The 26,590-nt window shown below is 38.4% G+C and overlaps 1 protein-coding gene across 1 annotated transcript in view; it reads right to left on the bottom strand.

The window, feature by feature from the left end:
- LOC144655982 (uncharacterized) overlaps positions 1 to 24,599 on the bottom strand; it is a 77,905-nt gene extending 53,306 nt beyond the window's left edge. The window contains 9 exon segments of the mRNA XM_078516183.1: positions 4,074 to 4,484; positions 4,962 to 5,402; positions 6,039 to 6,425; positions 6,923 to 7,013; positions 15,300 to 15,556; positions 15,965 to 16,093; positions 17,147 to 17,340; positions 21,919 to 22,019; positions 24,491 to 24,599. Of these exon segments, the coding sequence (XP_078372309.1) occupies positions 4,074 to 4,484; positions 4,962 to 5,402; positions 6,039 to 6,425; positions 6,923 to 7,013; positions 15,300 to 15,556; positions 15,965 to 16,093; positions 17,147 to 17,252 (1,822 nt within the window). The 5' untranslated portion in view covers positions 17,253 to 17,340; positions 21,919 to 22,019; positions 24,491 to 24,599.
- Positions 24,600 to 26,590: the final 1,991 nt, after the last annotated feature.

Here is a 26,590-nt window from a genome sequence, read left to right as displayed (position 1 = left end):
GAACAGCCCAGCAGAGCTAAAGGACAGAAAGAGCACCCCAAGTGGAAGTTGCCGACATCGAAAGGACAATTGTCCTCAAATCACAAAATTCCGTGGAATGAAAGACACCAAGAGCGACTAAGCTTCCTAATTGAACTTTTAATGCAGCCAGGGGTAATGGCTTACCCTGACTTTGAACGACCATTTGTACTGCACACGGATGCCTCAAGTGAAGGGCTTGGGGCGGTACTCTACCAAGAACAAGGGGGAAAGTTGAGAGTTGTTGGCTATGGCTCAAGGACATTGACGCCCGTGGAACAGAACTATCACTTGCACTCAGGAAAATTAGAATTCTTGGCCCTAAAGTGGGCAATTACTGACAAATTCAGGAATTACTTATTCTATGCCCCATCCTTCGTCGTTTTCAGAAACTTTATATGTAATATAAATGCCAATTTACATGTAATATGAATTAAATGTAATGTGACAACCATGAAAGGAGTTCAGAGAAGTCATAAGATCACTCTATTCAAATATGCAGATCTGTCACGCAATATGCTGCAAGACTATCACTCTTGCGTTACATTCAAAGGTCAAATTCACTTCTAGAGTGTGATGCGCTATTCGGGCTGGCCAATCACATCGCCCCCTTTTCTATTATGTCAATCAAGGCCATGCGGCTTTATCTAGACTTGAGTAGTTTTACTTCAAATTCTCTGAGCTCCCTAGAAGAGTTTTCACAATAATTCCCACCCACCCAACCCTCTTTGGTTCTCTTTTAGCTTAGTATTTGTAAAAATGTAGGCAATGTTCTAGTTCTACGCACATATCCGGCTATGTTGAGGGTGTTTATTATATTATTATTATTATTATTATTATTATTATTATTATTATTATTATTATTATTATTATTATTATTATTATTATTGATGTAATGTATATGAAATAATTCATATATGAACTGCGGATGGATATGAAAGTGATAAATGATCATCGCAGTGAATTTCCAATTTAAGCAATTGGAATAAAGAAGCCTGAAAAAAATTCAGGGCTCGTTGAAGCCCTGAATTTTTTTCAGGCTTCTTTATTCCAATTGCTTAAATTGGAAATTCACTGCGATGATCATTTATCACTTTCATTATTATTATTATTATTATTATTATTATTATTATTATTATTATTATTATTATTATTATTATTATTATTATTATTATTATTATTATTATTATTATTATTTTCAAACGTTAGCCATAGCTGATGGACTAAAGAAGCAAGCCCGCATTTATAGACATTATTATAATAATTATTATTTCCATTTTGTATGCTAGCTTACGTTTAGAGCTGATGGACTTAAGCAGCATGCCTGCTTACAGAAACATTGTTTTTTTTATATTGTTACCATTTTGTATGCTAGCTCAGGCTTAGAGCTGTTGGACTTGAGCAATGTGTCTGCTTTTGAGATATTGATATGCATGTAACCGTTAGCTTTAGTGTCGAGCTGGCATATACTAACTCGACCATTCTGTTATTCGATTACTGTCTCTTCTGAACTTCTTCAATAGCTTTAGACCATCTTAAAACCACGGGAGGGGATGAAGTGCTCTGTACCATTCGCCCTTTTGCCCCATAGCTTCACAGGGTCAGCTTTCTCCTTATAGTGGGCCCCCCTCCCCCCCCCCCCAGTGTTGCTGTTGTTGGTTGTTGTGATTGTTCCCTAGGGTCCTAGAGATTAGGACCCCAGGTTCTTGGGAACCAGGGCATGTGGTTGTGTTTGTTCCCAAGGGTCCTAGAGATTAGGACCCCAGGTTCTTGGGAACCAGGGCATGCGGTTGTGTTTGTTCCCAAGGGTCCTAGAGATTAGGACCCCAGGTTCTTGGGAACTAGGGCTTCCTGAAAGGAAGGAGAGGATTCCAGTCTCTCGTTGCCAACCAACTAACCTATTCCTATTGATGATTCTGATTGGCAACTCGAGCACTTCATCCCTTACCCCTTTTCTCCCACTGAACTTGTTGTCTTGTTTTGATTACATGGGTTGGGAACATTAAACAGACAATAACCCGCTAACGTATGTGATGTCACCAGCAAAGTTGAATGCCACGGGGCATCGGTGGTTAGCCGAGTTAGCAGATTACAACTTTACAATCAAGTACCGACCGGGCAAGACTAATGTTGATGCAGATATTCTGTGAAGAATTCCATTGGACATAGACAAATATATGAGAGATTGCACAGAGGAAATACCCAAAGATGTCCTTGCAGCAACCGTGGAAGCAGTTAGTGAACAGGCAAAAGGCACAACCCCATGGCTCACGGCAATTGTCGCAGACATGTCAACTCCTAAACCCGTGTTAAAGGACCTGAATCTAAAACCATTCAGCCCTAGTGAACTCAAGGAGGCGCAGCACTCGGATAGTGCTATACGCCGCGTGCTTTACTACAAGACACATGGGATCAAACCGGGTGGTGGCCAACTGAAGAATGAACCCCATGGAGTTGCCAAGCTTATAAGAGAATGGAAGAAACTGGAAGTTGACGAACATGGTATCCTGCGTCGAAGAATTAGTCCTAACACACATCTTCATCCCAGTGGTACTTAAAGAACTGCACACAGAGATGGGACACCTTGGGGTGGAGAGAGTCGCAGAACTTGCAAGGTCCCGCTTCTACTGGCCACATATGTATCGTGACATAGAGAATTTTGTGACACAACGTTGCAGATGTATCAAACAGAAGAAACCAAACACAGTCACAAAAGCACATATATTGCATCTGATGACATCAGCACCCTTTGAAGTGGTTTCCATTGATTTCCTGCATCTGGACAAGAGCAAAGGTGGATATGAATATGTACTATTAATTGTTGATAACTTTACCAAATATGCCCAAGATTATGCAACGCGCAATAAGACGGCCCGCACTGCTGCTGAGAAGATCTAGATGTGAGTGATATAGCCCCTCAGGAAAGTAACAAATTAAGATTCAGAGGAACACCTAGAGGGAGCTACGCGACCTAGGAGGGAGACACGACCCCCTCAGATTCTGACCTACAGCCAGATGGGGGTGCCCGAATACCAACGTTTAAACCCAGTAGTAAACGCAATTCAATTCCCTCAGGTGATACTTCCCTACCAAGTCATGGGCAACTGGCTTGTCCCTCACTGCACCCCGCACATCCCATTTGTTCCACAGCTGCAGTTTATGCCACAGCCCATATGGACAAACCAGTACTGAACACTCTTGTAGTCACAAATGATTGCTTCGAGAATTAACCATGGACAAGCAGACCTGTTGCACGCCTTCTGTGACCAAAATCATAAGCGAACTTTGTGTTGGATATTACAAACTGGTTAAAGACAAAACCTGTGGATAATGTAACTGCCGCAATAAGTATTCAGTTTGACACATGATGAAAACTGACGCTCGCCCTAACTATTTTTCTGTTTTTGGTTTTGTATTTACTGTAATAATGTCGGGACGACATTTCTGTTGGAGGGGGGGTGTGTAGCAAGTAGAACGAGAGGGACTGGGCCCAGCCCCAGGTGACATATTATTATGGGATCGGAACATCCCACGTGTTGGCGAAAAACCTAGCAAGAATCGATGAGAAAACGTGTTGTTATTGTAGTTTTGAAGTAGTTCCTGAGCGAGATTGAGTAAAGTGTAACATAAACACCCCCTTAGTCGTCCTTTCTATAGAGGGGCCTATTGGTATATCAGATCGGGAATACATATGTTTCTAATTCTGGGTGATATAACTTCTACCATCAACGCGAGAACGTTTTTGCGAATGCTTAATTTTGCTAATTTATTCGGGTTTTTAGCCTTTGATAGTGCGACATCGATTTTGTCGAATATTCCGAAAGTCGGCCGTGCTTTGAAAAGTAAACCCCGAAACGTTTGAAAACCCATTAAAAACTTTCTCAAAATTGAGAATGAAGGAAGGTTTAATTTTTGATCGTGGCCAAGTTATGCTCGATTTTCCTGTGCAGTGGCGCTAATTTGCTGACTGATTCATAATTTGAGATGCGTTACAGTATAAACAAGCCAGCACTCAACACAACATAATCATACGCTGACCATGCAGAAGTACTTACTCTCGTATGTTTCACACAAAAAGCCCATCTCGTAATGGCAACCAGTCTGAAAAAGCCTCCACTCTGAAGATCCCTTTACTAGTACACCACACTCTCCACTCTTACGAACACTAGGATATCCACTGTGCCAAATGTTGCCTAGGGTGACATCCCTTCCTCCTAACCACTGCCAGACGCCGAGCTTTCGAATTCCTATAAACGCTTTTATGTTGACATCAGGGAATAGATTGTCTATCTCAGTGAGATATCTGGCGATTGTCTGTCTTTTAATTTCAGAATCAACAATGGCTAGGTCGCCCCTTTGCTGTAAGCAACGCTTTCGAGCTCTGTCCCAGGTCACATATGTATGGTTTGCAAATATTCGAAAACATGTTTTTTCCGCTTCGAACCAGCCATCTTCACACGTTAGTCCTAGGAAAAATTAACCAAAAAGGTCTTGGAAACTTAAACAGAAATTTTCGCTCAAAAATAATTACAACAACGATAACAGTGACAACATCTACAAGTACAACGGTAACAATAAAAGAGAAAGTTCTCGACACTGGAGTGGTGGTGACTATCCACAGGATTTGAGTAAATGATTTTCTTTGCAATCCTTGGACTTGAAAAATTGTTTGAATATTTGAACAATTATTGAAACTTTTGGGGATTTAAGGATGCCCTTCAGCCAATGCTAAAAGCTATGTGCAATGCACGGGCGTTGTAATCGTTTTTAGTTTACATTCTAGCTCGAAACTCATTACAAATTACTATTTCCACAAAAATACTGATTTACACAGTTTTCATAACCAATAAATATTACGAAAACTTTTTTAAAGGACTGATTTCTAACAAATACAGAAACGACTTCAGTGACGAGGTTCTAATCTCAATAACTTAAGTGCTTACTTAAATCTTGTTTTTGCCTTTGGCAGACAAATCCTTCCTTTGATAAACAAGCGTTATCATTAATTCGCCAGCCTTTTCCTCTCCAAGAAACGTCCCATTTTTCTCCGAAAATCAGATCGCCGCACCATCCATCTCCCGAAGGCTCTTTCGGACCCCATAGCGATGAGTACTTGTTAAAAGAGAATGATTCATTTTTAACTGTTATCCATCGCCCATCGCTGGCAGCTTTCGCACCAACGGAAATATAAGCCCATTCATCTAAATAGCCATCCATAAATCTGGTTATTTTTTGAGGCTCGAACCCATTTTCAAAGACAGCTAACTGTCCTCCACGGTTCCGGCAATCGAATCTGGCGTCGCCCCAAGGTCTTTGACGGAGTAAGTGTACTTGGAAACAAGATTCCTCAAATGGTCGCCATCCTGGAGGACAATAGTCAAGTGCTGCAATGTTAAAAATACTATCTGTTAGCCCAGTCGACATCATTAGTAATTTCTCATGTTGTGCGCAGGCAGTATATTTATACATCCTAAACTCTTGAGGTCACTTCAATTAGGCCATTACTGCCATTAATGAGTTGCCTTTTACCTCTGTTTTAAATCGAGTCCTGGTGCACGACGACTTGCACATTCACCCGCGTTTATGGAAATGGCCATGGTTAGCGCGATAACAGTCATATGCCAAAATTGCACTTAGTGTTAAAATCTACTCAGCAATTTTTCTAAATCGAAGTCGTGCTATTTTACATTTCTAATAGGTGATGTCCGAGTTGGCTTTTGGGTGTGTTTTAAAAAGTCAGTCTTCGTGCAAAACGCTGATGAAAATAAATTTGATTTTTCATGAAAGTGAACGTTACAGGTGAAAATTCGCACGAAGATTCATTTTGACACAGGCAATGGGCAACCCGGAGATGGCCTATTAGTGTTGGATAAAAACTCTATTCCCTTATCCAAATCTTTAATGCTATCATATGTTGATATTCTAGGGTGGAGTTCCAACATCTTGTAGCCTTTACCATTATACTAGCCTTTGTACCCCAGAAAAAGATTCCAGTAAACTTTGAAATGCAAAATACTCACGTCGCACCATAGTAACATTTGCGAAAAAGTATTCTTTAGTCTGCTGATCACAACAAGCATTGTAATCTTCCAAAGCAATCCCAGAAGAAAGTTTCGCGCCCCTGTTCATGAGCAGCACCTTCCTGTAACCTTTTTGGTAATTTGTTGAAGAATACAGAAAGTCTACAGGTAAACAGTGAAGCTTATCCAGCGACAACTGTCTAGTCAGACTCTTTGGACAAAGGACTGAATCCGCCGGGTAAACAAAGTACATCACATCATCAGAACTGTTCCTAGTTTGAATAGCTTGCATCGTGAACTGATAAATCCAACCACTATGAGCAGGAATTCTGTCAAGTTTGAAGTCCACAGCATCTGTCTTCATGAAGGCATACAGCATTTGGATGACTAAACCGCAAAAAAGGAATAAAGGAATCACTGCTCAGTGATCACTGCACATCACGTGTGGTTGGCAGCGAGTTAGATATTATAAGTTTTTTTTATAGTTTTCGTGGATTTATGTTGCACTACTGAGTTTTTATCATTGTCGTTTAAATTTTATTTGGGGTTAAGGCGAAGTGGTTGTCGACTGGCAGGGAGTGCGGTGTTTTAACTATAGAGGACATTTTCAAGAGCAAATCTACAAATTATTAATTAATTTTTTATTTATTCATTTATTTATTTATTCATTTATTTATTTATCCATTTATTTGTTTGTTTGTGATGGTTTTCTTAGTGGCTTTTATTATGTGTATCTGCACATTGCTTTAATACAAAATACATGTAAACCATGCATACCGGTATCCCCTGTTCCCTCATTACATGTACCTATAGTCCATGGGGGGAAGCCTTCTAGTATTATTTTGACGACATTTTTTTGGAAAAACAAAAAAAAAATAACTTACCTGGTCTTTGACATATTCCATTGGTAAATGTGATGCTGTCGATGGCAATATCGCTTGAATACTCAGTCCCTCTCACACCTTCAAGGACGATCTGAAATGCATTGACAAAAACGGTTAAACTAGAATCTGGTCGCGGTAGATTACGTAGTAATCGATGTTCGAATTAATTTTCTGCTTATTCCAACGCGTCCCTTTTTTTGGTTTTACGAACGGCAAGTGACAAAGATAAAGCTTAGAACGGAATTGAAAACAAAAATTATTCAAATCGTTTTATCTGGAAATTGCACTAGCATGGCACCGGAAAAAGTCCATTTGTATGACTCCAAGGTATACTGATGGCTTCACTCAGGGTTTGAATGTTTATTATAGCGGAGCTCCACGCGCCGAAGGCGCGTAGCGTAGCTCCATTGGTAACATGCGGGTACAAGGGAACAGACAGGGCAAATGGTATCCTATCGAACCGAGAAATTTTGGTTGTCGCGTACGTACGTCCGTCCGTACGCACGGATTAGGCCTGGGAACGAGCTAGGCTCCGGTGGCAACCCGCGTCTTTTGGCGGGAAAAATCATTACTATCAAGGCCTTAGCAAAAAAGTTTTTTAAAAACGATTTCTACTCAGCTAAGCTTTATATAGTAGGAAGTTTTAAACGCGAGGAAAAAAAAATCATTCTTAGCTCTTGTTGACAATGTTAGAATTACATGAAGGGGAGACTAACTTGAGGAAGTCCGCTGTGTGAAAAGTCAGGAAACAATCTCACAGCATGCCGATTTACCAAGCGTACGCATGAGTTCACTACTAAGCATGAAGACTCCTCGATTGAAAAGCACACGAAGAACTCAGTTTTAAAGACAGTTTATTACAGATACATTATTTCTGGATATATTCCTCGTTTCACCCGCGATGACAACCATAGTTAGTAGAGGAGTAAAGATTGTGGCCGATCGAAATGGAAAATCTTCCAAGCTTCTTGGTGAGTTTGAAGCAAAGACGGTCAAAGACAACATTCCTTTACGAAAACAAGGTGAGCTATTGATGTTCATTTTTTAACAGATTAGAAAACTCTTTGGTATTTAGATTAACCAGCATTCAACCTAATACACTGTACATCATTTTTAAACGAAGCTGGGTTCTAGCTCTCAGTCGTGTACCGGTATGTCAAACAAGGACATAGACTTAAAGTGGTACTATATCAAAATACTTCCCTTTTCTCTTCGGTTTTTGAGTATAAGTCTCCATTTTCAATTTGCACTTTACCGACTCGCTTGCTCCCCTGATCATTCCGAGGCCAATCTAACAGACGCCTACGTCACCATTCTTCTTCGGCTGAGTGACATCTATGTTCTCGGCTTCTCCATTTTTCTACCATCTCCAGTCACTTCACAAGTCAAATTCCAATACTCCCACCCAATAATTTACTTGTACTCCGTCTCCCCCTGCTCACTCAAATAACCCTGGCTTGCTCCTACATGTGAGTCTTCTCTTCATTCTTTCAATCCTCTTCCTCTTTCTCCCGACTACAGAGATCCCCATCTAACCTCCTCTTTTCTTCTCCTTTTCTCACTCTAACTTACCATTCACTCCATTTTTTCTATGCTGTCTCAACTCATCCGCTATACCATCTACCCCTTCTCCTTCCTCGCACTTCACTCCTCCTCTTCCTTTGGTGGCTCTCATTCATTACTCTCTCTTTTCCTCTCCTTCCTCCTCTCCATTCTCGTCGCACACCCCCTGCATCCAACCTCACATTTATCTCCAATCCTCACGCGTACATTCCTCTCTTCGCTCCTTTGGCAGTGGCTGTCTACCCATCTCTCCCTCTCTCCCTCGCTCCTCCCCTAACCATTCTCACTTCATATCTCTTCTCCCTCCCCTCCCTATCATTTCCTGCCTTTTCTCTCACGGAGGGGGGGGGGTGTTGGTGGGCTGGTCTTTGATCGCTCGGGGTGCTTATTGGTGTGGTGTCTCAGGGCTTCATTGTCCTCTTGTTTTCTGTTTTTGCTGAGTTTCCTGGCGTGTTGTGGTGAGTAGTCATTTCTGGCATCCACATGTTTTCAGCCTCTTTTAGTTTTTTTTGTTTCTCTCATGTTACGTTGTCCTGCGTCCTCTTCCTTCGCCGCTTCGTCGGGGGCTCGGGCCTCATCGTGTTTGTTGCTTCCCTTGGTGCTTGTCCGCTATCTTCTTTGTGGCTCTCGGTTCCCCGGGCAAACTCGAAGTTTGTCGTCTCTGTCTTTTCTCTCTGCTCGGCGACGGCGATTGCGTCGACACTCGTCCTTTTTGCTCTCCTGCTGGCGGCGGGTTTTCCCGTTTTCGGCTTCTTATTGCTCTTCTCTCGCGCTAGTTTGCTTTTGGCTTGGACGAAGAACAAAATTTTGGTATGTGCACTTTGAACTGTGTTTTGTCTTAAACACGAGTTGTATTCAAAGCATACCTTACTTCTGGTTTTTCCTATCCGCGTTAATTTGTTTATTCTGTAGTTAAATCACCGAAGTAGGAAGAACACACCACTTTTGAACGTTGGAAAGAGTACAGAACAAGTAGAGAACAAAATTTACATGAAAATTTGTAAGAATGTGGTCGAGTCAGATGCAATACAGTATGGGGCCCAGTTCTCGGCCACTATAGACGTAAACTAGTATTTCTTTTCTCAGAATAACCAAAGAAACTTGAAATTTCTCCCAGAGCTTTCTACATTATTCAGCTTTTTGGTGTAAAGCTATCGACCGGTTAATAATTAATTATCCCGAACAATAATAAAAATAAAATCTCCTTTTGTGGGCCCAGTTCTCGGCCACGCGGCCCAGTTCTCGGCCACCAAAAAGCTTATGCGTAATTTCCGTATAAAAAGGCTCAATTAATTTTCACAGTCATAAAATCACTCTGTAAACTTATTTATGTTATATCGATCGCAAAATATTTTTATGAGGTTTTTTGCAGGTTCTTGCAAAACCGCAGAATTGTGTTGTGTGACCAATGCATTTAGATGGTTTACTTTGCAGTGGAAGGGTCTTGAAAGAGTTAGGTGTTGTAGAAATAATAAACAAGACAAGAGTTAGCTCAAAACTTAGAGATTTAATTGAACTTTATTTTTAAAACATTTCTTTCTTTTATTCTGGCTGCAGTAGATGAAATTATATTAAAAACCAAGCGCTAAGCTGTGATAGCGAGCAGGGTGGCCGAGAACTGGCAAATACGCAAAAGTCGCACGGAAAAATTCCGAAGTAAATTAAGACCAACAAAATACAAAGAATCAACGAAAAGTTAACTTAAGCAGAAAGCTGAATTATTTTACGTTTCACATGCCAAAAAATTAGCTCTTTTGGTTGAGGCTTTCGGATAAAATACGAATTTAACTGCATCCAAGAATTTCAAGGAGCCGTAAACAAACAAGATTTCGGGAAAACAAATTAACCTACCTCCGCGTAAACTCGACGTGTGAGCTTTCTATAGCGTGTTGAAGGATCAAACTAACGATACTTAGAGCACAAGAATCAGTCTATCGCAAATGTAAATCTATCGCTGGATGTAAATAACTTTTTGTTTTAATTCAACTGAGGCGTGAAAAAACGCGTTGAACACAAAGTGGCCGAGAACTGGACCCGGCCGAGAACTGGGCCCCATACTGTATAGGGGACATTGCTAGCTGAGAGTCTTAGCGAAATATAGTTTCTCCATGACCTCTGTTATTTTTCACTGAGAACTTTGCGTAGTCTTCCTTATTTTAGTTTTTATATTTTTATCATATGAATGTTTTGAGTGAAAACGTTTTGTGAAAGTTTTGTATTTCTTATCTGATTTTACAGCCTTTCTCAGAATAAATAAATTAGTTTTTTCATATTTTTATAACTTACCGTATTTAATCGATTAAACGCCTCCCTCGAATGAGCGCTACATATTAGAACAGAAATATTAATAAACGTCGTCCTCAAATAAACGCTGCATCATGATGATGCAGCATTCATTCGAATAACAGACTCGGAAAGCAAATGCAGTAATAATCAAGCTTGAGCAGGCCAAAAAAAATATTTTTCTTGATTGTAACAAGGTTTTAAGGTATTGAAATTAACTTTTCAGGCATGCACTAAAACATGTTTCTGTTTTTTTTTTTAAATTTAAATGTTCAGTTACCATACTATTGTTTACAAGAAATAAATTGAATTTTAAATGAACGCCGCCCTCGTATAAACGCTTTCCTCTAATAAACGCCGCACTCGAATCACGAAAAATTAAATAAACGCCGTGGCGTTTAATCGAATAAATATGGTACATAAAAGAATACAGCACAGATTCTAAAATGTTATGCGAAAGATCATGAAATTTTCTTAAGTTATAACAACCAAGCTGATCCTGAAGTTATAATGTAGGATAAGGGCTTGGAAAAAAATAAATTCCAGATTGCCCTGTGGTTAACAAGCAGCTCTCAAATTTTGCTTGCCTAGGACTGTGCATGATTATGTTTCTTAGTAAACTTGTGACTGTATAATTTACATGTAGACGACTTGCCTGGGCCTTTTAACCTAAATTACGCAAACAGGCACGAAAAATTAATTGCTTGACAGAAAAATCTACTTGCCCCAGATAATCAGAGGGTACTTTTTTAGCCCTGTGGCTATGAGCATTGCTTTCTGGAAGGTTGCACATCACTCGTACAATTCTTTAAGCCTTTCAAAGTTTTCCAACTTAAAGCAGTGACTAAATCAAATATTTTTGCCAATTTTTTTTCTACAAGAGAAGTAGGATTAGTTTTTGATCGTGAAAAAAATAAGTTCAAAATGGGCCTGTCTGCGATGACTCGAGGATTATATAATTAAAAGTAAATAATACATACATGTATTATTTATTTACATGTACAACAAGTTTTTTGAGGTCAATTTCAGTGAGAAGTATTTATGGAGGGTGTAAGATGCAGTTTGAAGTTATCATTTATTTTGGTAAATCTGTTGTCTTTCTAAAACTTGCTGTTAGGATTTCCATACTTTTTGCCAGGATGCAAGTTAAGAATTTTACAGGTTTTTGATATGTATAAATTTTGTTTTCAGTGCAGGGAAAACAGTCAAGGGGTGCAGTTAGTGAAATTGGTGATGCAGGTAATCATTACATAAGTGTCAGCTTATACCTTTCTTTAGCTAGATATTAAAGAAGCTCCATGACACATTAGTGCATGAAACTTGTTTTTCAAGTGTAAAACTTTTGGGTGTGAAAAATGGTATGCGTTTTAACCCCTTGGTAAGTTTACATTGTATATTTCCCTAAAATCCTCGTTCAATTGAGGAATTTAATATACACAATTTATATGTAACAGCACATGTACATAAAATGTTTTTATTGTTCAAGTAAAATGTTTTCGTTGTTCATACAATGCACCCCTCCCCCACCGTGGAGGAGGGGTATGAGGGCAAAGAACCAACAAGATCTGCTACCTGACCCGACAAAATACCGGAATACTTGTAATGATTTTGTGGGAGAAGTGCAAATTGACCTGTTGTGTTTGAATTCCTTTTGTTAATACCTTAATTAAACCTTAATAGCTAATAAGCTCAAGCCCTAACTTAACATAAATTGTCTTGTTGTGGTACCAGGCAAATGTAGAAATAGAACTTAAACTCAGCTGAAATTTTACGTGAACACAAAGACTTAGTAAAATTTTAGAGCTGTTTAGGCCAGAAAAGCCAGCTGGGCTTGTTGATGAACCGGCTAAGTGTTTTCTTAGCTACATCCCTGATAAAAGTTTTAGGGAGAATATGTAAGCTTTCCTGGACTTAATCACAGTACTTTCAACAGCACCTGTCAGAGATAAATAATTATAAGAGTCTCAAAAGACACATCATTTTGTAGGGAACTCTTGAATTAAGCCGGTGTTTCACACCCCAAAACATTCATCAAAGCCTCGCCATGTGCCGGGTCTTTTTGATAGCACTATTAGTGTCTTCAGTAGGTAAAAAAAGGTTTTGCTGACACACTCACTCTGAAAGGACTTTTTGGTTCTAAACATACATGTATCCCCCAACACATTCCCTGGCCCATGCAAAAATTGGAAAAATAACTCTCTTTTTTATGTATCTGTATAATGTTCTGAATAAATTCAATTAAAATTATAAATATTCATTTGATGTCAATGATCATCAACAAAATGGTATCTGTTATTTTCCCTTTTTCAGGGTTAACACGAGTAGCAGAATTTCCACAGAGAGTTGCAGACACAGAGAGAGAGAGATAAATGAACAATCAGAATATATTATTTCTTCATTGCATGTACAACTAATACTTATGTACTCTGTGTGAAATACAATTTATGTGGTCAGGTGTAATTTTAAAGTTAATGAAATAGAGCCAGATAAGGCTCATCCATGTACGTATTTCTTAAGGGATCTCTGACAACACAATATAAAAATCATCCGGCTACCCAAACATTTGTGGGAGGTTTGGTGACCTAATGGTTATTGTGCTGGACTCCGGATCGAGCGGTCCGGGTTCGAGACCTGGCCCGGGCACTACGTTGCGTTCTTAGGCAAGACACTTTACTCTCGTAGTTCTTCTCTTCACCCAGGTGTATAAATGGGTACCGGCTTATTTACTGCTGGGGGAGGGGGGGGGGGTTAACCCTGCGATGGACTAGCATCCCATCCAGGGGGAGTAGAAATACTCCTAGCCGCTTAATAATGCTGCAGAAACCTGGTTACGCTCCAGCCTGATGAGCCACTTGGCTCAACAGCAGGCTTTACCTACCCAAACATTTAATTCCCAGTGCCCACACTGTGAAGAACAGTAATCATGATAATAAGATACACAGTTCATCAATCTCTAAATTAATCTCACATGTTGCAATACAATAATAACTGATAAAATATATGTTGTTCATAGGCAAATTTTTACTTCACCAAAACCGAACTCAGTCATTAAATAATAAAACATTAAACACAGCTGTTTTGTTTTGTGGGTGTGTCTCACAGATTAGTTATTTGTTGTTATTTATAGTATCGGGAAATAATACTGTCACTGTTCCAATAGGGCCCCCGTTTGAGGGGGGGGGGGGGTGGGACAAGCTACATGCAAAACTTTCCAGTTGTATGCTATGTACAGCTATAACATACCAGTTATGGTGGGTGTATGGATATTTTCTAGAGCAACGCTTTCTTTGTTCTAGTTTCTCTTTGAGAGTTTATATATCTTTGGGAGGTTATGCACAAACTGCTAGATGATCATCCTCTTTTGATTGATCAACTATTTTTACTTTTATTTGGTGCTGTTGTTCATGGGGAAAAACAATACATAATATATATAAAGAAAATAACACGAATAAAAAATCATTCTAAAAAAAATGTAAAGGGCATATAACCGGGGAGCTCCGCTTTTAGGCTTGCCTAAATCTATATTATAATTTTGCCTGTACGTGAATGCTAAATCAGCCAGTACATGTAGATCGTTCAGTGATAAAATGACATTGGCTGTGGTCACATCTACGCCATAACTCTGGTTAGTCTTAAGTTTTATGACGTCATACTTAACTGTAGTTAGTGCTTCCAGTCGACTGTGCGGTCACACCAACGCAGTTAGCTCTGATTAGCCTGATGACGTCAGAATTAAACGTAGTTCGTGAGAGCCCTTATTGCTGCCTAATCCTTTAAATGTAAACATGGTTGACTAGTTTATACCCTTCCTATTTCTTATTTTCGTGCGGTAAACCTTCGTAAAAAATTACGAAATATGAGGTGAAACATTTAACGGATGGTAGCCGCCGAAGAATTCAAGCTTGATTGGTTTTCACATCGGCTATATCCGCTGTAAAATTTTACATATAACATTGTTATATGTAAATAGGCCATTTCCGAGTTACCCTTTGCCTCTGTTTTAAATCGATTCTACGTGCGAAATCATTCATGCAAATCAAACTCATTTTCATTTGAATGGTTTTGCACGTAGACTCGTTTTGAAACAGAGGCAAAGGGTAACTCGGAAATAGCCTTTTTTGGTTGTTATTTATGGTTGTTATTTTTCTTCGCTTATCGATCGCTTCACGCTTGATTTTTATTTTATATATTTTATGTTCATCTCGCCCGTGTGAAAAGAAATGTCACATTCTGATTGGTTGTTCTTTTGTTTACTAAAGACTAACCCATGAACCCTGCTTGGGTATAACTGTAAGGCAGTTTGTTTTGCTTTGTATCACCGAGGCGTAAATTGGCTAACTTAAGTTATAGAGTGAACAGGGAAGCGGTCACATTACTGAAAAAGCTAACTAAAGTTAGTAGCAGTGATGTGACCACAGCCAATAATTGTTGCAAAACTTGAAAGTTCAATACAGCCGATCGTTTTAAAAGGCCAATCACATGTCAGGACATTTCTGAGCACCTAACAATATTTGTTAAAATAATGTGTCACCTGGTAATCAACGGATGAATTCATGAATACAGCAGCCTTCAGCCATCGGTCGGGGTGATTTCCCGATTTGATCCATTGGACTGTTTCATTGCTGTTGGTCCTCATGTAGATTATCAAGCTTCCCATGGTGCTGCCATACATATGGTACATCATTGACATGCACTTTGGACCCTGCATTGTTGGGCTAATAATCCTAACATTGTCGCCATGTTGACGACCTGAGGCTTCCATGTAAGCATACTTTCCACGACCATTGCCTATAAAACAAAGCAGAAATGTTTGCAGCTCCGAGCGAGCTTTCAAAATGTTGGTTTTGCTTATTACGGATACGCCGTTATCAGAGACTCGACACTTGTTACCGCACGACACTCAATTTATACGGCAAGGGCAAGTGACTTCGAAACTCAAATCAACAAACGCAAACAAAGCCTCGACATAACAGAACATAAAAAGATTCGTGTCGGGCGTAAAAAGGAACTCTGGCTTAGGAGATCGTCGCAGTTATATTTTTACATGACCAGTTGAAAAAAGCATGAATATATTTATTACTCAAGCGCAATTTTTCCTTTTTAACTGCTCAGGAAAATATTAAAATAACTGCAAAGCTCTCGTTCTCCTTCTTCGTATCTGGCTTAACATTTCCATATTTGCTGAGTACAGGCTACCTGACACGTCGGAATAAGGTCCTGTAGTTCTGCTGGGCGTGCTCCCTGACCATATGATCCAGTTAAACTTTGCTCTTCCAGATTTGTCATTTTCCCAGTTGCAGAAGGTTGAATCTTCGAAATCGCAGTCTAAAAATAACAAAATCAATCAAACAAACAAAAAGAATCATCCATCATTCCTTTCTCAAATTTAAGTTTGGTAACTCTGGTCAAAAAGTACGAAACTCGCGGGCAGTAACAGCAACAATAACAACAACAACAACAAAAGGATAGATAATGCTTTCGACTGAGACACAAATCCCTCAAGATTCATCATATATTTCATATATTTTAAAGGATTTCTACCAGGCATTTTGTTGTAATAAGACAATCGTTCCGTTGAAGTAAACAACAAAAAGAAGGTGTTGCATATTGGTGGCTCTGAATGATAAAATATAAAAAAACCCTGAAAAATTTGGAAAAGACAGCCGTGCGTGATTATCAGTTCGTTCATGCACAAGTTGAAATCGGTGGAAGTATGTTTTTCTCTACAAATTAGACTTGGCATAGCACATAGTCAAAAAATTCAGTTATTGCAGCATAATACGATTTGACGTGAAATAATTGATTAGAAAGTGTAAACAATTTTTAAAAACCGTTATATTCGCTCTCATTTTTTAAACAAGGAATATTTTCCATGTTTTTTCAATAAGATAGTTGTGCGCTTGAACTCTCAATGTCCATTTATCAGAAAGCAAGGATATTTGTTTCATCTTTAACATATTAACATGTCAAAACTAAGCTGTCAAAACTAAAGGGACGAACGACAATGGAGATCGAAAAGTATTCTATATTTTCCTTATGACTGCCCTTCTGGAAACTCTCTAGTATTCCTTTTACTTTTGAATCATGGTCGGTTAAACCCGTTTTGTAGATTAATGTTTGTTACAATCCGGCAGTAAATTGTGAATAAAGTTTTTTTCATCTAAGTTATCTCTTACTTCGTTCAGTAATTTAAATATTTTTCTCACACTCATGAAGAAACAAATTTATCTGTATTGAAACCTCTGTTGTTTTCCACAAAAGGATAAGCTTGGTTATTTAACTTTTTTTGAGGCGCACCGTGCTTATGTTTGGCTTTAATATACCAACAGATAACTTATTTAAGTGTCAATAAGCATTCACAAGGCAAGGAAATCTCACCAGGAAGTAGATGACTGGAATTGCTTCTTGCCGAGGACAGCCTCAGAAAAAATAGGAACAGCGTGGTGATGGCAATCATTGGCCTCCGGTTGATGCAAGTTTTCATGTCACGAAGATGTGCTTTCTTCACCAGTGGCTACGAGAATAAAATAAATTGGCGCCGGCTTGCCGAAGTGTTTTGATTCAAATGACTTCTGCAAAAGAGCACATTGTCAGAATATTTCATTATCATAGAAATTGCCGTAATATTTGCAAGGGGAAATGAGAGATTAGGCTTTCCCTGCGTTGCTAATTGGAAAAATATCCATTATTGCCCTTGTTAAGACTTCCGATACGTCAATAACTATAATAAATTTATAAAAATTCGCACTTAATGAAGGAACTGCCAAAATTAAAGAGCACGTCATCGTAGAAACAAGCAAGAAATAATCCAAATTCTCAGCCGTCGTTGGGGATGAGCTCGAGTAGCGCTCACACTCCAAATAAAAAAGAAAAATCCAAAGAGTGTTCAGATTTCGGGCATTAAAATATTGCAATTACTACTCAGACTTAGCCGTGGCAGCTTTTTTAACAGATCGAGTAAAATAATATATTAAATGAAAACAAAAGGGCCAAATGACCGCAGGGTTAATATTATGCCATGGGTGCTTTATTTTGCTTAATTTCCAGAAAACGTAAAAGATGCTTATAACTAATAGCGTCAGCGTTTCCAACGTGCTTTTTTTCGCACAAAATAAACAGTGATATTGAATTGCTATCAAACCGGATGTTCTTTTCCCTACTTGAAACAAACGTTATTACTTCAGGGAGAGAAAATAGCTGTTTTCTGGCCCTTTGTCCAAGTAACGTCGACCGCTGTATACGTAATTTTGAGAAGTGTAAAATTTGCCTTACCTTGAAAGAGATCTTTTATCGAATTGATGTGTCATAAAAAAATCGTGATATATTGTTATAGGCATTTTCCCCAATTGACACCGCACGGCGACGAGAAGTTGCCACGCCATCACTCACAGGTGATGTGCCTTCGTCAAAATTAACAGGAAAAGGAACATTTGGCGACTTTTCACATAAACAAGTCTTTTTATACGCTTTTCTTTTTTGACCTACATTCAATATGACTCAACCATTAGTATATGCCAAAACACAGCCATTTGACAATTTGAATACAAAATAAAGAAGGCGCGCAAGGCCGAGAAATGATATCATTGCAAAATAGAGCCGAAAATTGTATCAGATTCTGATTTTTGTAACAAACCAAGACTTTCTCGGCCTTGCCTTCTTTATTTTGTTTATAACAAGCTAAATTATTATTTTTTTCAACCAAGTAGCGAGGAATACTATTTGTATATTTCTAAGCAGCCCAAAATATTGTTACGAGAAAGGTACGTTAACTCTTGTTACGTACGTTTGGACCGTTTGGAACTTTTACCTGAACTGGATTTCTGAGACTCGACTCCACTTTGTAAATTAGAGAATACCCCTGAAATTGTAGGAGCAAGGTTTTTACTAGGAGTGTTTTTCGTTCAAACATGACATGGTACAAGTTTCCTCCAGGTCACGTACGTATTGAAGTTTGTCAAAACAGCTTTAATTTTTTCACATATGGAACGAAGGAAGCCACTTGTAGGTTTTGCGGATGGATTAACTTTATATAAATAAATTCTCGATCTTATTTACAAAGCAAATTGTTAATTTTCTACAAAAATTTTTATATAAACAAATCCTCGATCTTATTTACAAAAAGTGTTTATTTTCTAAAAAGGAGCTCCCTTGAATTTAAACTTTGACAGACTTTTTATAATTGACAATTTCCAATTTTTTAAAGTTCGACCCAACCGTGGAACATAAACGAAAGCTAGATGCTAGCGAAAGCGACATTGCACAAATATGGTGAAATCTATTCTCTTTATACATTGCGATCACGTACAAACATTTAAACTGGTGCTCAATTGGTTTATCGACGTAGGTTTAGGACGTGGTTTAGGACGTAGGAGAGCTGGGCGTATGTCACTGACTGTCAGTTCTTCGAACTTATAACCAATGAGTGATGTCCAGATACACTTCCGCAAAAGTAAGCAACGTCGGTTTAATTTTTTGTAGCTGCTTGAAGCATTACTGAATTTGTAGATAGACAAAAAATAAGGTGCTCGCTTTTTTCAGTTACCATTGTGTTAACGAAGAATCAACATAAATCTTTACATGATGTATATTTAGTCACTACGGTGTCGATGAATATTTGGGCCATCGCTGTTGATTCAGAAACAGCCACGGACTTATTGTTAGTAATTGACACAGCTTTGTGCTGTTGTTCACGCGACGCGGGGGTGTAATTTTTAATAATCGTGTGACAAAAAATTCCAAACAAACTGACATGCTCAATGACAATCTTAAACTGTATAGATGTAAGGTATATGGTGCGTTTTATTTTTCAGAGTTAATAAAGCATTGAAATATCTACACTGTTGTAGGCTTGTTTATAGATCTGATTCGCGATCAAATACGATCAAATATAGCGATCATGTCGCCTCACGGTTGTTTTCAATCTTTATTTCAATCTTTACAAGTTCAGCAAACTGACCTGGTTTCTACCACTATTTTTTTTCGCTTTCTGAAGTTTACCACTAAAATTTTGATATTCAGACAAATAGACACCCACCTCAACACTGCTAGAAAGATCGGCCAGAAGATTTACGCGTATTTACTTTATTCTATCTACGTCTCAGACCTTTTAACTCGCAGGTGTTGAAACTCTACTAATTTTTTAACTTTCTTCCTGAAGATTGTATTGACCACCAAGTCCAATATCAACATTAAAAGAATTAGTTGAGGTACTCTATTCAAAAAATTTCTTTTCTGTATAAAAAAAAGATATTTCGCTTTAAAAATTCAAAAATGTCGAATGAACATAAATAAAGGAAATTACTAAAACTAACCAAAAATCGATGCTCCCTTTCTTTTGGAGGTTTATTAACATTAGAGTATCCCGTGAAAACGATACTTTTAACTTGTATTACGTAATACGTACGTGTAAAGTTTCAGAAACTCAACTTATATTACTTCCATAGCATATACTGGCGTATCTCCGGTCCTGTTATCAGTTCCACTTATTAGCGGAACAACAACTCACAGTTAATGTAGATTACACCCAAGTAGCAATATTGCGCCCGTCTCAAGCTTCTGAGAGGGTTTTGCCAACGTTAACTAAATAACGCCATTAAAATAATTGTAAATATGACGAGGGATTTCCGTCCTCGTTTAAGTGGAAATAAGCCACTATTTCGAGAAAGGCTTTTATTACAAGTTTAGCTATTTACTTGTGAGTGACAAGTGGGTCATTTGTGTTGTGATAGTACTTCTTCTAAATTAAAAGTCACTTTTATTTACCAAGTGTATAAGTAAACTTCCTCACGGGAACATTAGTTTCCATTCACCCGTTGTATGATCTTGTAAACATTACCACTATTGTTTTCGAGGGTTAGGGGTATCGTTGCGACCTGTTATCTATTGTTTCAAGAACCAATGACATGTCTCTTTCCGAGAGGTAGTTGGTGATAGTGGGCGACCCAAAGCGTGGGATGAAATAAAATTAATCGGTCTTACTGTACACAGGAAATTTTAGAGAGTGAGGTATCTATCAAGTTCTTCCCAAAATCAACTTTCTTGAGTGACTGATTCAGGAAAGAAGACACTTATAGGATAAAAAGTATAAGGTGAAAAGAGAAGAAAATAAATGAAGAGGAGGCAGAAGTAACGATGAAGTGAAAGTTTGATTAAGCCAATCCTTTCTTTTATTGGCTTCATAGAGAAATGACAAACTTCTGTCGTTCCATGCATCCATCACGTCTATAACAATTGCAGGTTTTACTCATCTATATATCGTCGACCTAAACCTTGAGACATTAATAATTTGTAATGTCCTTTTCATCAGTGTCGATGGTATTACTGTCCAAGTCTGATATCAACATTAAACAAAAACGTTAAGATACCCTATTCTTAATTGATATTTGCAATTAGAAAATGTGAACTAATGAACTTAACACTTAATATACCCATACAAATGACCAGGCTCCCAACGTGTGGCTTGACAGTTTATCGCATCGCACCGGTATCGCGAAGGTCATGGGTTCGAATCCCGTTGAAGACCTAAATTTTGCCTTAGACTTCTTTACCGCAATTGCTAAAATCGGTAGGCCCATGGGAAGGATCTTGTCACTACTTGTTTCTCTCCACCGTGCATCTAACTTAATCATTCTGACTATATAAATATATATATAGAAATACATTTTTTTATTTTCAGGCACTAAAACAAATTCTATGCAGTCAATCAGAAGCATGATCGTTCCAACAGTTCTCCGTGACCTTATTTTAAAATTTTATTCCGACCGCCACAAACAGCACATGCAACCTGATGAACACTTCGTGCGTGAAACTCGAGTAACTGTCAACTTACAGTTTCTCTATCTTTAAATTAGCATTTCGCTCTGCATGTATTTGCATCGAGCACTCCTACGATTGTGTGAAACCATTTACATATTTCTTTTTTTTAATAAATATTTACTGCAATATCATAAATAAACCTGTGCCATCCACCCTTCATGAAACGTCGTATTTAAGGGCATAGGTTGAAGTCCGTGTAACTTGCTTGGCGGGTATGAGACTGTTTTACTGGAAATGCTTTCCGATGCGGAATAAACCGCTGGTTATTCAGAACCTGAGATTAACATGCGACAATGGCAGCATGTCATCTAAATTAGAACTGAGACTTTACTCACCTCGACTCAATGGAACCTCCTCCGTGTTTCAGACTTCTTCGCTATTTGGGCGCAGAGCACTGGAGAGAAGCCAACATGTTGACGATCTTCACGAGGCTGGCCTGTTTACAAGATAAAAGGAACCCGTAAATATATAATGATTATGTCAGCAGGTTTCATTACCAAATGTTTAGGCTAATGACACGTTTCACAAAAAATAAAAAATTGATTACTGAATGCAGACAACATAGATATGAATAACTGAAATACAATGGGATTGAAGAATGTGAAAATTAATTCAAGATTGCAAACGTTTTTCGTTTTATGACATTGTTTTAAGTGAGACAAAAGAAAGTATAACATAAAATCGCCATAAACAAGTTCGGTTTTTTTGGACTGCACATAACTTACCATGCAAGTGACAGTAAATTGAAACCTTTTCATTTTTTCTTACTTTTATTTATCTTTAGACCCAAAATTATCCTCCCATTTGTAATTGCTTTTTATTAATTTTTCGCGAATATTTTTTTCCAATTAAAAGTTAAGGTTTCATTCGGTGAAACACCTGATATTTGTGCCAAACTTGTGTATGCAAATTTTAGTCGGCTAGAATATAAAAAGTCGATTTTCTGATGAAGATGACATGGGTTGTTTCATCGTTATTCATACGAATCATGCATCAAAACGCTTAAAAATGACCCTCAAAAGGGTGAGGTTGTGCTAGTACTAAAATTCACGAAGTGCACAACAGCGAAGAGCTCATATTTTAGTAGCATTGCTATCTAAACGTTAGCTTGTCTCCATTGGGAAAAATATCGCGTCACCATCCATATGAACGTCTGGATAAAGCATGATGTTCCTGTTGAATCACTGAAATAATTGAAATTCGTTCGTTCGTTCACTTATAATCCTTTTCGACGCCATTTTATTTGGCCATTTCCGAGATGCTTGTCGTCTGTCATTTAAAACGAGCGCTGACCGGTGCTAAATTTTCTCCATAAAATGTGTTGACCGTGTTTATTGCATTTTGGATTTAAATACACTTTCATTTAAAAACATTTTCGCACCTTGACTATTTTTTATTTCAAAAGGTATCTCGGAAATAGCACTTTAAAATTTTGGTATCATGACATGTATTCTTGCCATCGCACCCAACGATAATGGTAAGTAGCATTTGGTTACGGCAGAAATGGTGGTCTTTCTTGTCTCAATATAAATCTCAAATAAAACTATTTTCGGTGGTACGGTGTTTTGATTTATATTGAGACAAGAAAGACCACCATTTCTGCCGTAACCAAATGCTACTTACCATTATCGTTGGGTGCGATGGCAAGAATACATGTCATCATACCAAAATTTTAAAGTGCTATTTAATGTTTCCTTGCTACTCTTGTCTGTACCGAGCTCGCTAACCAGTTTTTGCCGTTCGGCAAAACAATCCGGCCGTTAAAAACTTAATTTGCAGTGTTGGGTAGTGTGTAAGGACATGTATATAAAGCTGAACTGAATGACTTGCTCACAACTGAAGATAAATTTAGTTATTCTCGAGTGTTATAAATGTCAGTATCTGTACCGAACACTACTCAACCACGAGCGAGTTGCTTCAGTCTCTACACTTTATCTTTCATTTCTCTAAGTATGCGTTATGATGATTAGAAACGATGCTGTGACATGCTTGCCCTCGCTACATGGTAACAATGCATAGCGGTCTCATTCTCGACACCATGACAACAAGCATGTAGCCATTAATGGTATGTAACTATCACATCGACATAGCTACATGCTGTATGTTAGTGCTAACAAGCAAATCACTTTGAAAAATTCAATAATAAATTTGTTGAACAATTCAATGTAGTATACGATCAGTCGCTTCATTACACGTATTTTTTCTTGTCGCCAGACCAGTCTCCAATGCTGAGTTCGAGGGTTCTTGTGTTTAAAAGAAAAAAAGGGGACAGTACCTAAAAACTTCAACCTGACACTGGGAAATCTCGTTCGAAAACTGACGTTTTGATCATCTTCGCAAATTGGAACATTCTTTGTATTAAATGTTAACCAGTTCAGAAACAAAATAAATGCGTACAAAAGATCAGCTCCATCCGGCATCGAAATTTTGGGGATAAATCTACTTTGTAAAAAAAATCAGAGTGACATCAGATTCGAGGACATCGTGCAAAAGTGACAAGCGCAAGAGTCCCTTATGCCGTACGGCTCGAAAAAGAACAATTAGAATGAGTACTGGATTTAGCAGTTCAATCTTCCTTAAGGAAAACTCTGCTTAAATTCCTAATTTTTTGTCGTCTACAAGCCCGTCATGATTTCGTTTTGCTTGTTTTAATTTAAAGCAAGCGACTGCTTGAAAATTTTCACATAAGCCAAGAAAGAAAACACTGCATATTTTCATGTCTAAAACGCTATAACGCTAGACGCTTTAAAAAATGTGTTGACATTGCTACATTTTGGGGCCGCAAATGTAATACCTTTGTTGCTTCAACCGGTAACCGTGAATTCGACTGAGCATTTCTGTTACGGAAGTCACGTTTCATGAATGACATGTTACATATGTTAAAAGAGATGCAATTTTTTTTCTAACCTCACCAGAATCTTATGGTCGCAGAATCAATTGCAATACGTTGACTATCGTCCATCAGTATATAAAAGCGTCTTTTGGTGGTCTTGTTGCATATAAAGTTGAAAGCCCAATTAGAGCGTTGGCAATACTGATCAAAGAAGTCTGCAGAATGCGCTAAAAATATATTGGGTGAGAAAATTGAACATGAATAACCATTTCCCTTGTATTTACCTAATATCACCATCAGTGACGGTTTCTACTCGTTTTCTCGTCAAATAACGTGACTTTCAGTCATGAACGTTTACTCAGCTTCATCTCTGTTATTGTGCTGTCGATTTTTCCAATTAAACTTAAACTGTCCGTGTATTCAAACTTCCGCATTTAAAATGGAATTATGTGAAAGTGCAAACACAGGCACATCCAAACTTAAAAGAAGTCTTATCCGACGCTGAATCGAGTATCTTTGCCCGATACGAATTCATTTATCTCACCTGTTTCGGGATACTAATATATGGAATAAAACTATTGTATTGTGATCGCTTTGTCATGTTTTGAATTATGTAGTCACAGGACAATGGAAGGTGGACACCTGTCTAAACAAAACTTGGTAAAATTTCGGAAAGGCGGTAAAATTGCTCTACTTTATTTGCTTATGAGTAAAATACATCTGATGGCATATTAGTTGGAAAACCACACAAGTTATATTTTGGATCTTCCGCAATCTTAATAGATGAAAGCGATAGAGTTTAAGTGTCTTACGTCTTACATTAACCAAGAAAAACAAACAAACAAACAAACAAACAAATGGCTACAGAAATAAAGAATTAAAAACATTATCATCTTATTGAGAAACTCGCTCATCGTCTCTTCATTTAATTCGTTCAATCGTTCATTTGTTCGCCCATTCGTTCGTTCCTTCGTTCTCGAAGCTATTTGCCGGCAAAAAGTCATGACCATGTATGCCACAGATCAGGAAAATTTGAAGATTGTTGACTGAATATAATATGGCACAACTAATTATATAAGATGGTGCATTTTTAAATCTTTACATGAGGCCATGCATTTTATTGTGTTATGACGTCATAACGAACATGTAACTACCACCGAGATTTGGAAGGTAAAATACACCATACAAGTTCTAACCATCGCGCAGGGGCAGCAGAGCCTTTTTGGGCCTTGGGCGAGCTACATAGCGGTACCGTGATACGGAGCATGCACAAAAACACAGAAACACTTAAGGGTAAACATTTCTCGTCGGCGGTTTTCTCGCCAAACCCTCGTCCTTGACGTTTCCGGGCTTCAACGTTAGCGCCTGAAATGATGTAGCAATAATAGTAATGATGTCATTCTTAGCAACAGGTTGACAGACAGCATTTCGTCAATGTATCCAGGCACCGCTACGAGGACAAAAAAAACATGTCAGCCTGCTTCCCAATCTCCTCCTCAACCGTAGCGTAAACACTTTTGGAGCTAAAGTGGGGGATTTTCTGCGTCCGTCTCCGACCGCGAGCTTCAAATACACCCGGGCGCGACAGAATGGGCAGGAATCAATATTCAACTTAAATAAGCTCTAGGCTGAGTTGTTGTAGGGTCTTGTAGCCACTAGTGTAATATCCGTTCCTATTTAACAAATGCGCGCGTTGCCCATATATGGTCAGACTGTAATTGTTATTTTCCATCCGTTCATAGCAGATATCCTGCGATATTATGTAGGTTGCAAAGATTAGTCCGACGTCTTGCAAAGCGTTGCATTACTACAGTTTTTCTAGCGGCAAAATGTGTTTCGCGTTGACAATTTGTTGAATAACAAAACGATAATCCTCAGAGTGCTCAATCTTGCGGAACTATCGTCTGATTTTAGGCAACTCGGCCGCTACGGCCTCGTTGGCTAAGTATAAGGCGATATTCCGTGCGCTTTTGCGTGGGTCTCTACCGCCTCATATTCTCAGCGCGCATAGTTCTCCAGCTCTCTGCACTGTTACTAGAGCACCTGCAACACAGGCAACAAAAAATCCTTTCTTTTTCATTTGGCTTTAACCTCTTAGCAGAGATATTGAAAATATTGACCTAAAATATCGGTTATCAGAAATCGCAGACGAGCGTAATTTACTCTAGAACTAT

The sequence above is a fragment of the Oculina patagonica genome, chromosome 6, assembly GCF_052425735.1.
Source record: "Oculina patagonica isolate OP01 chromosome 6, crgOcupat, whole genome shotgun sequence".
Classification (NCBI taxonomy): Eukaryota; Metazoa; Cnidaria; class Anthozoa; order Scleractinia; family Oculinidae; genus Oculina; species Oculina patagonica.
The sequence above is the reverse complement of the archived record's forward strand: the minus strand, read 5'-3'. Positions and strand labels throughout refer to the sequence as shown.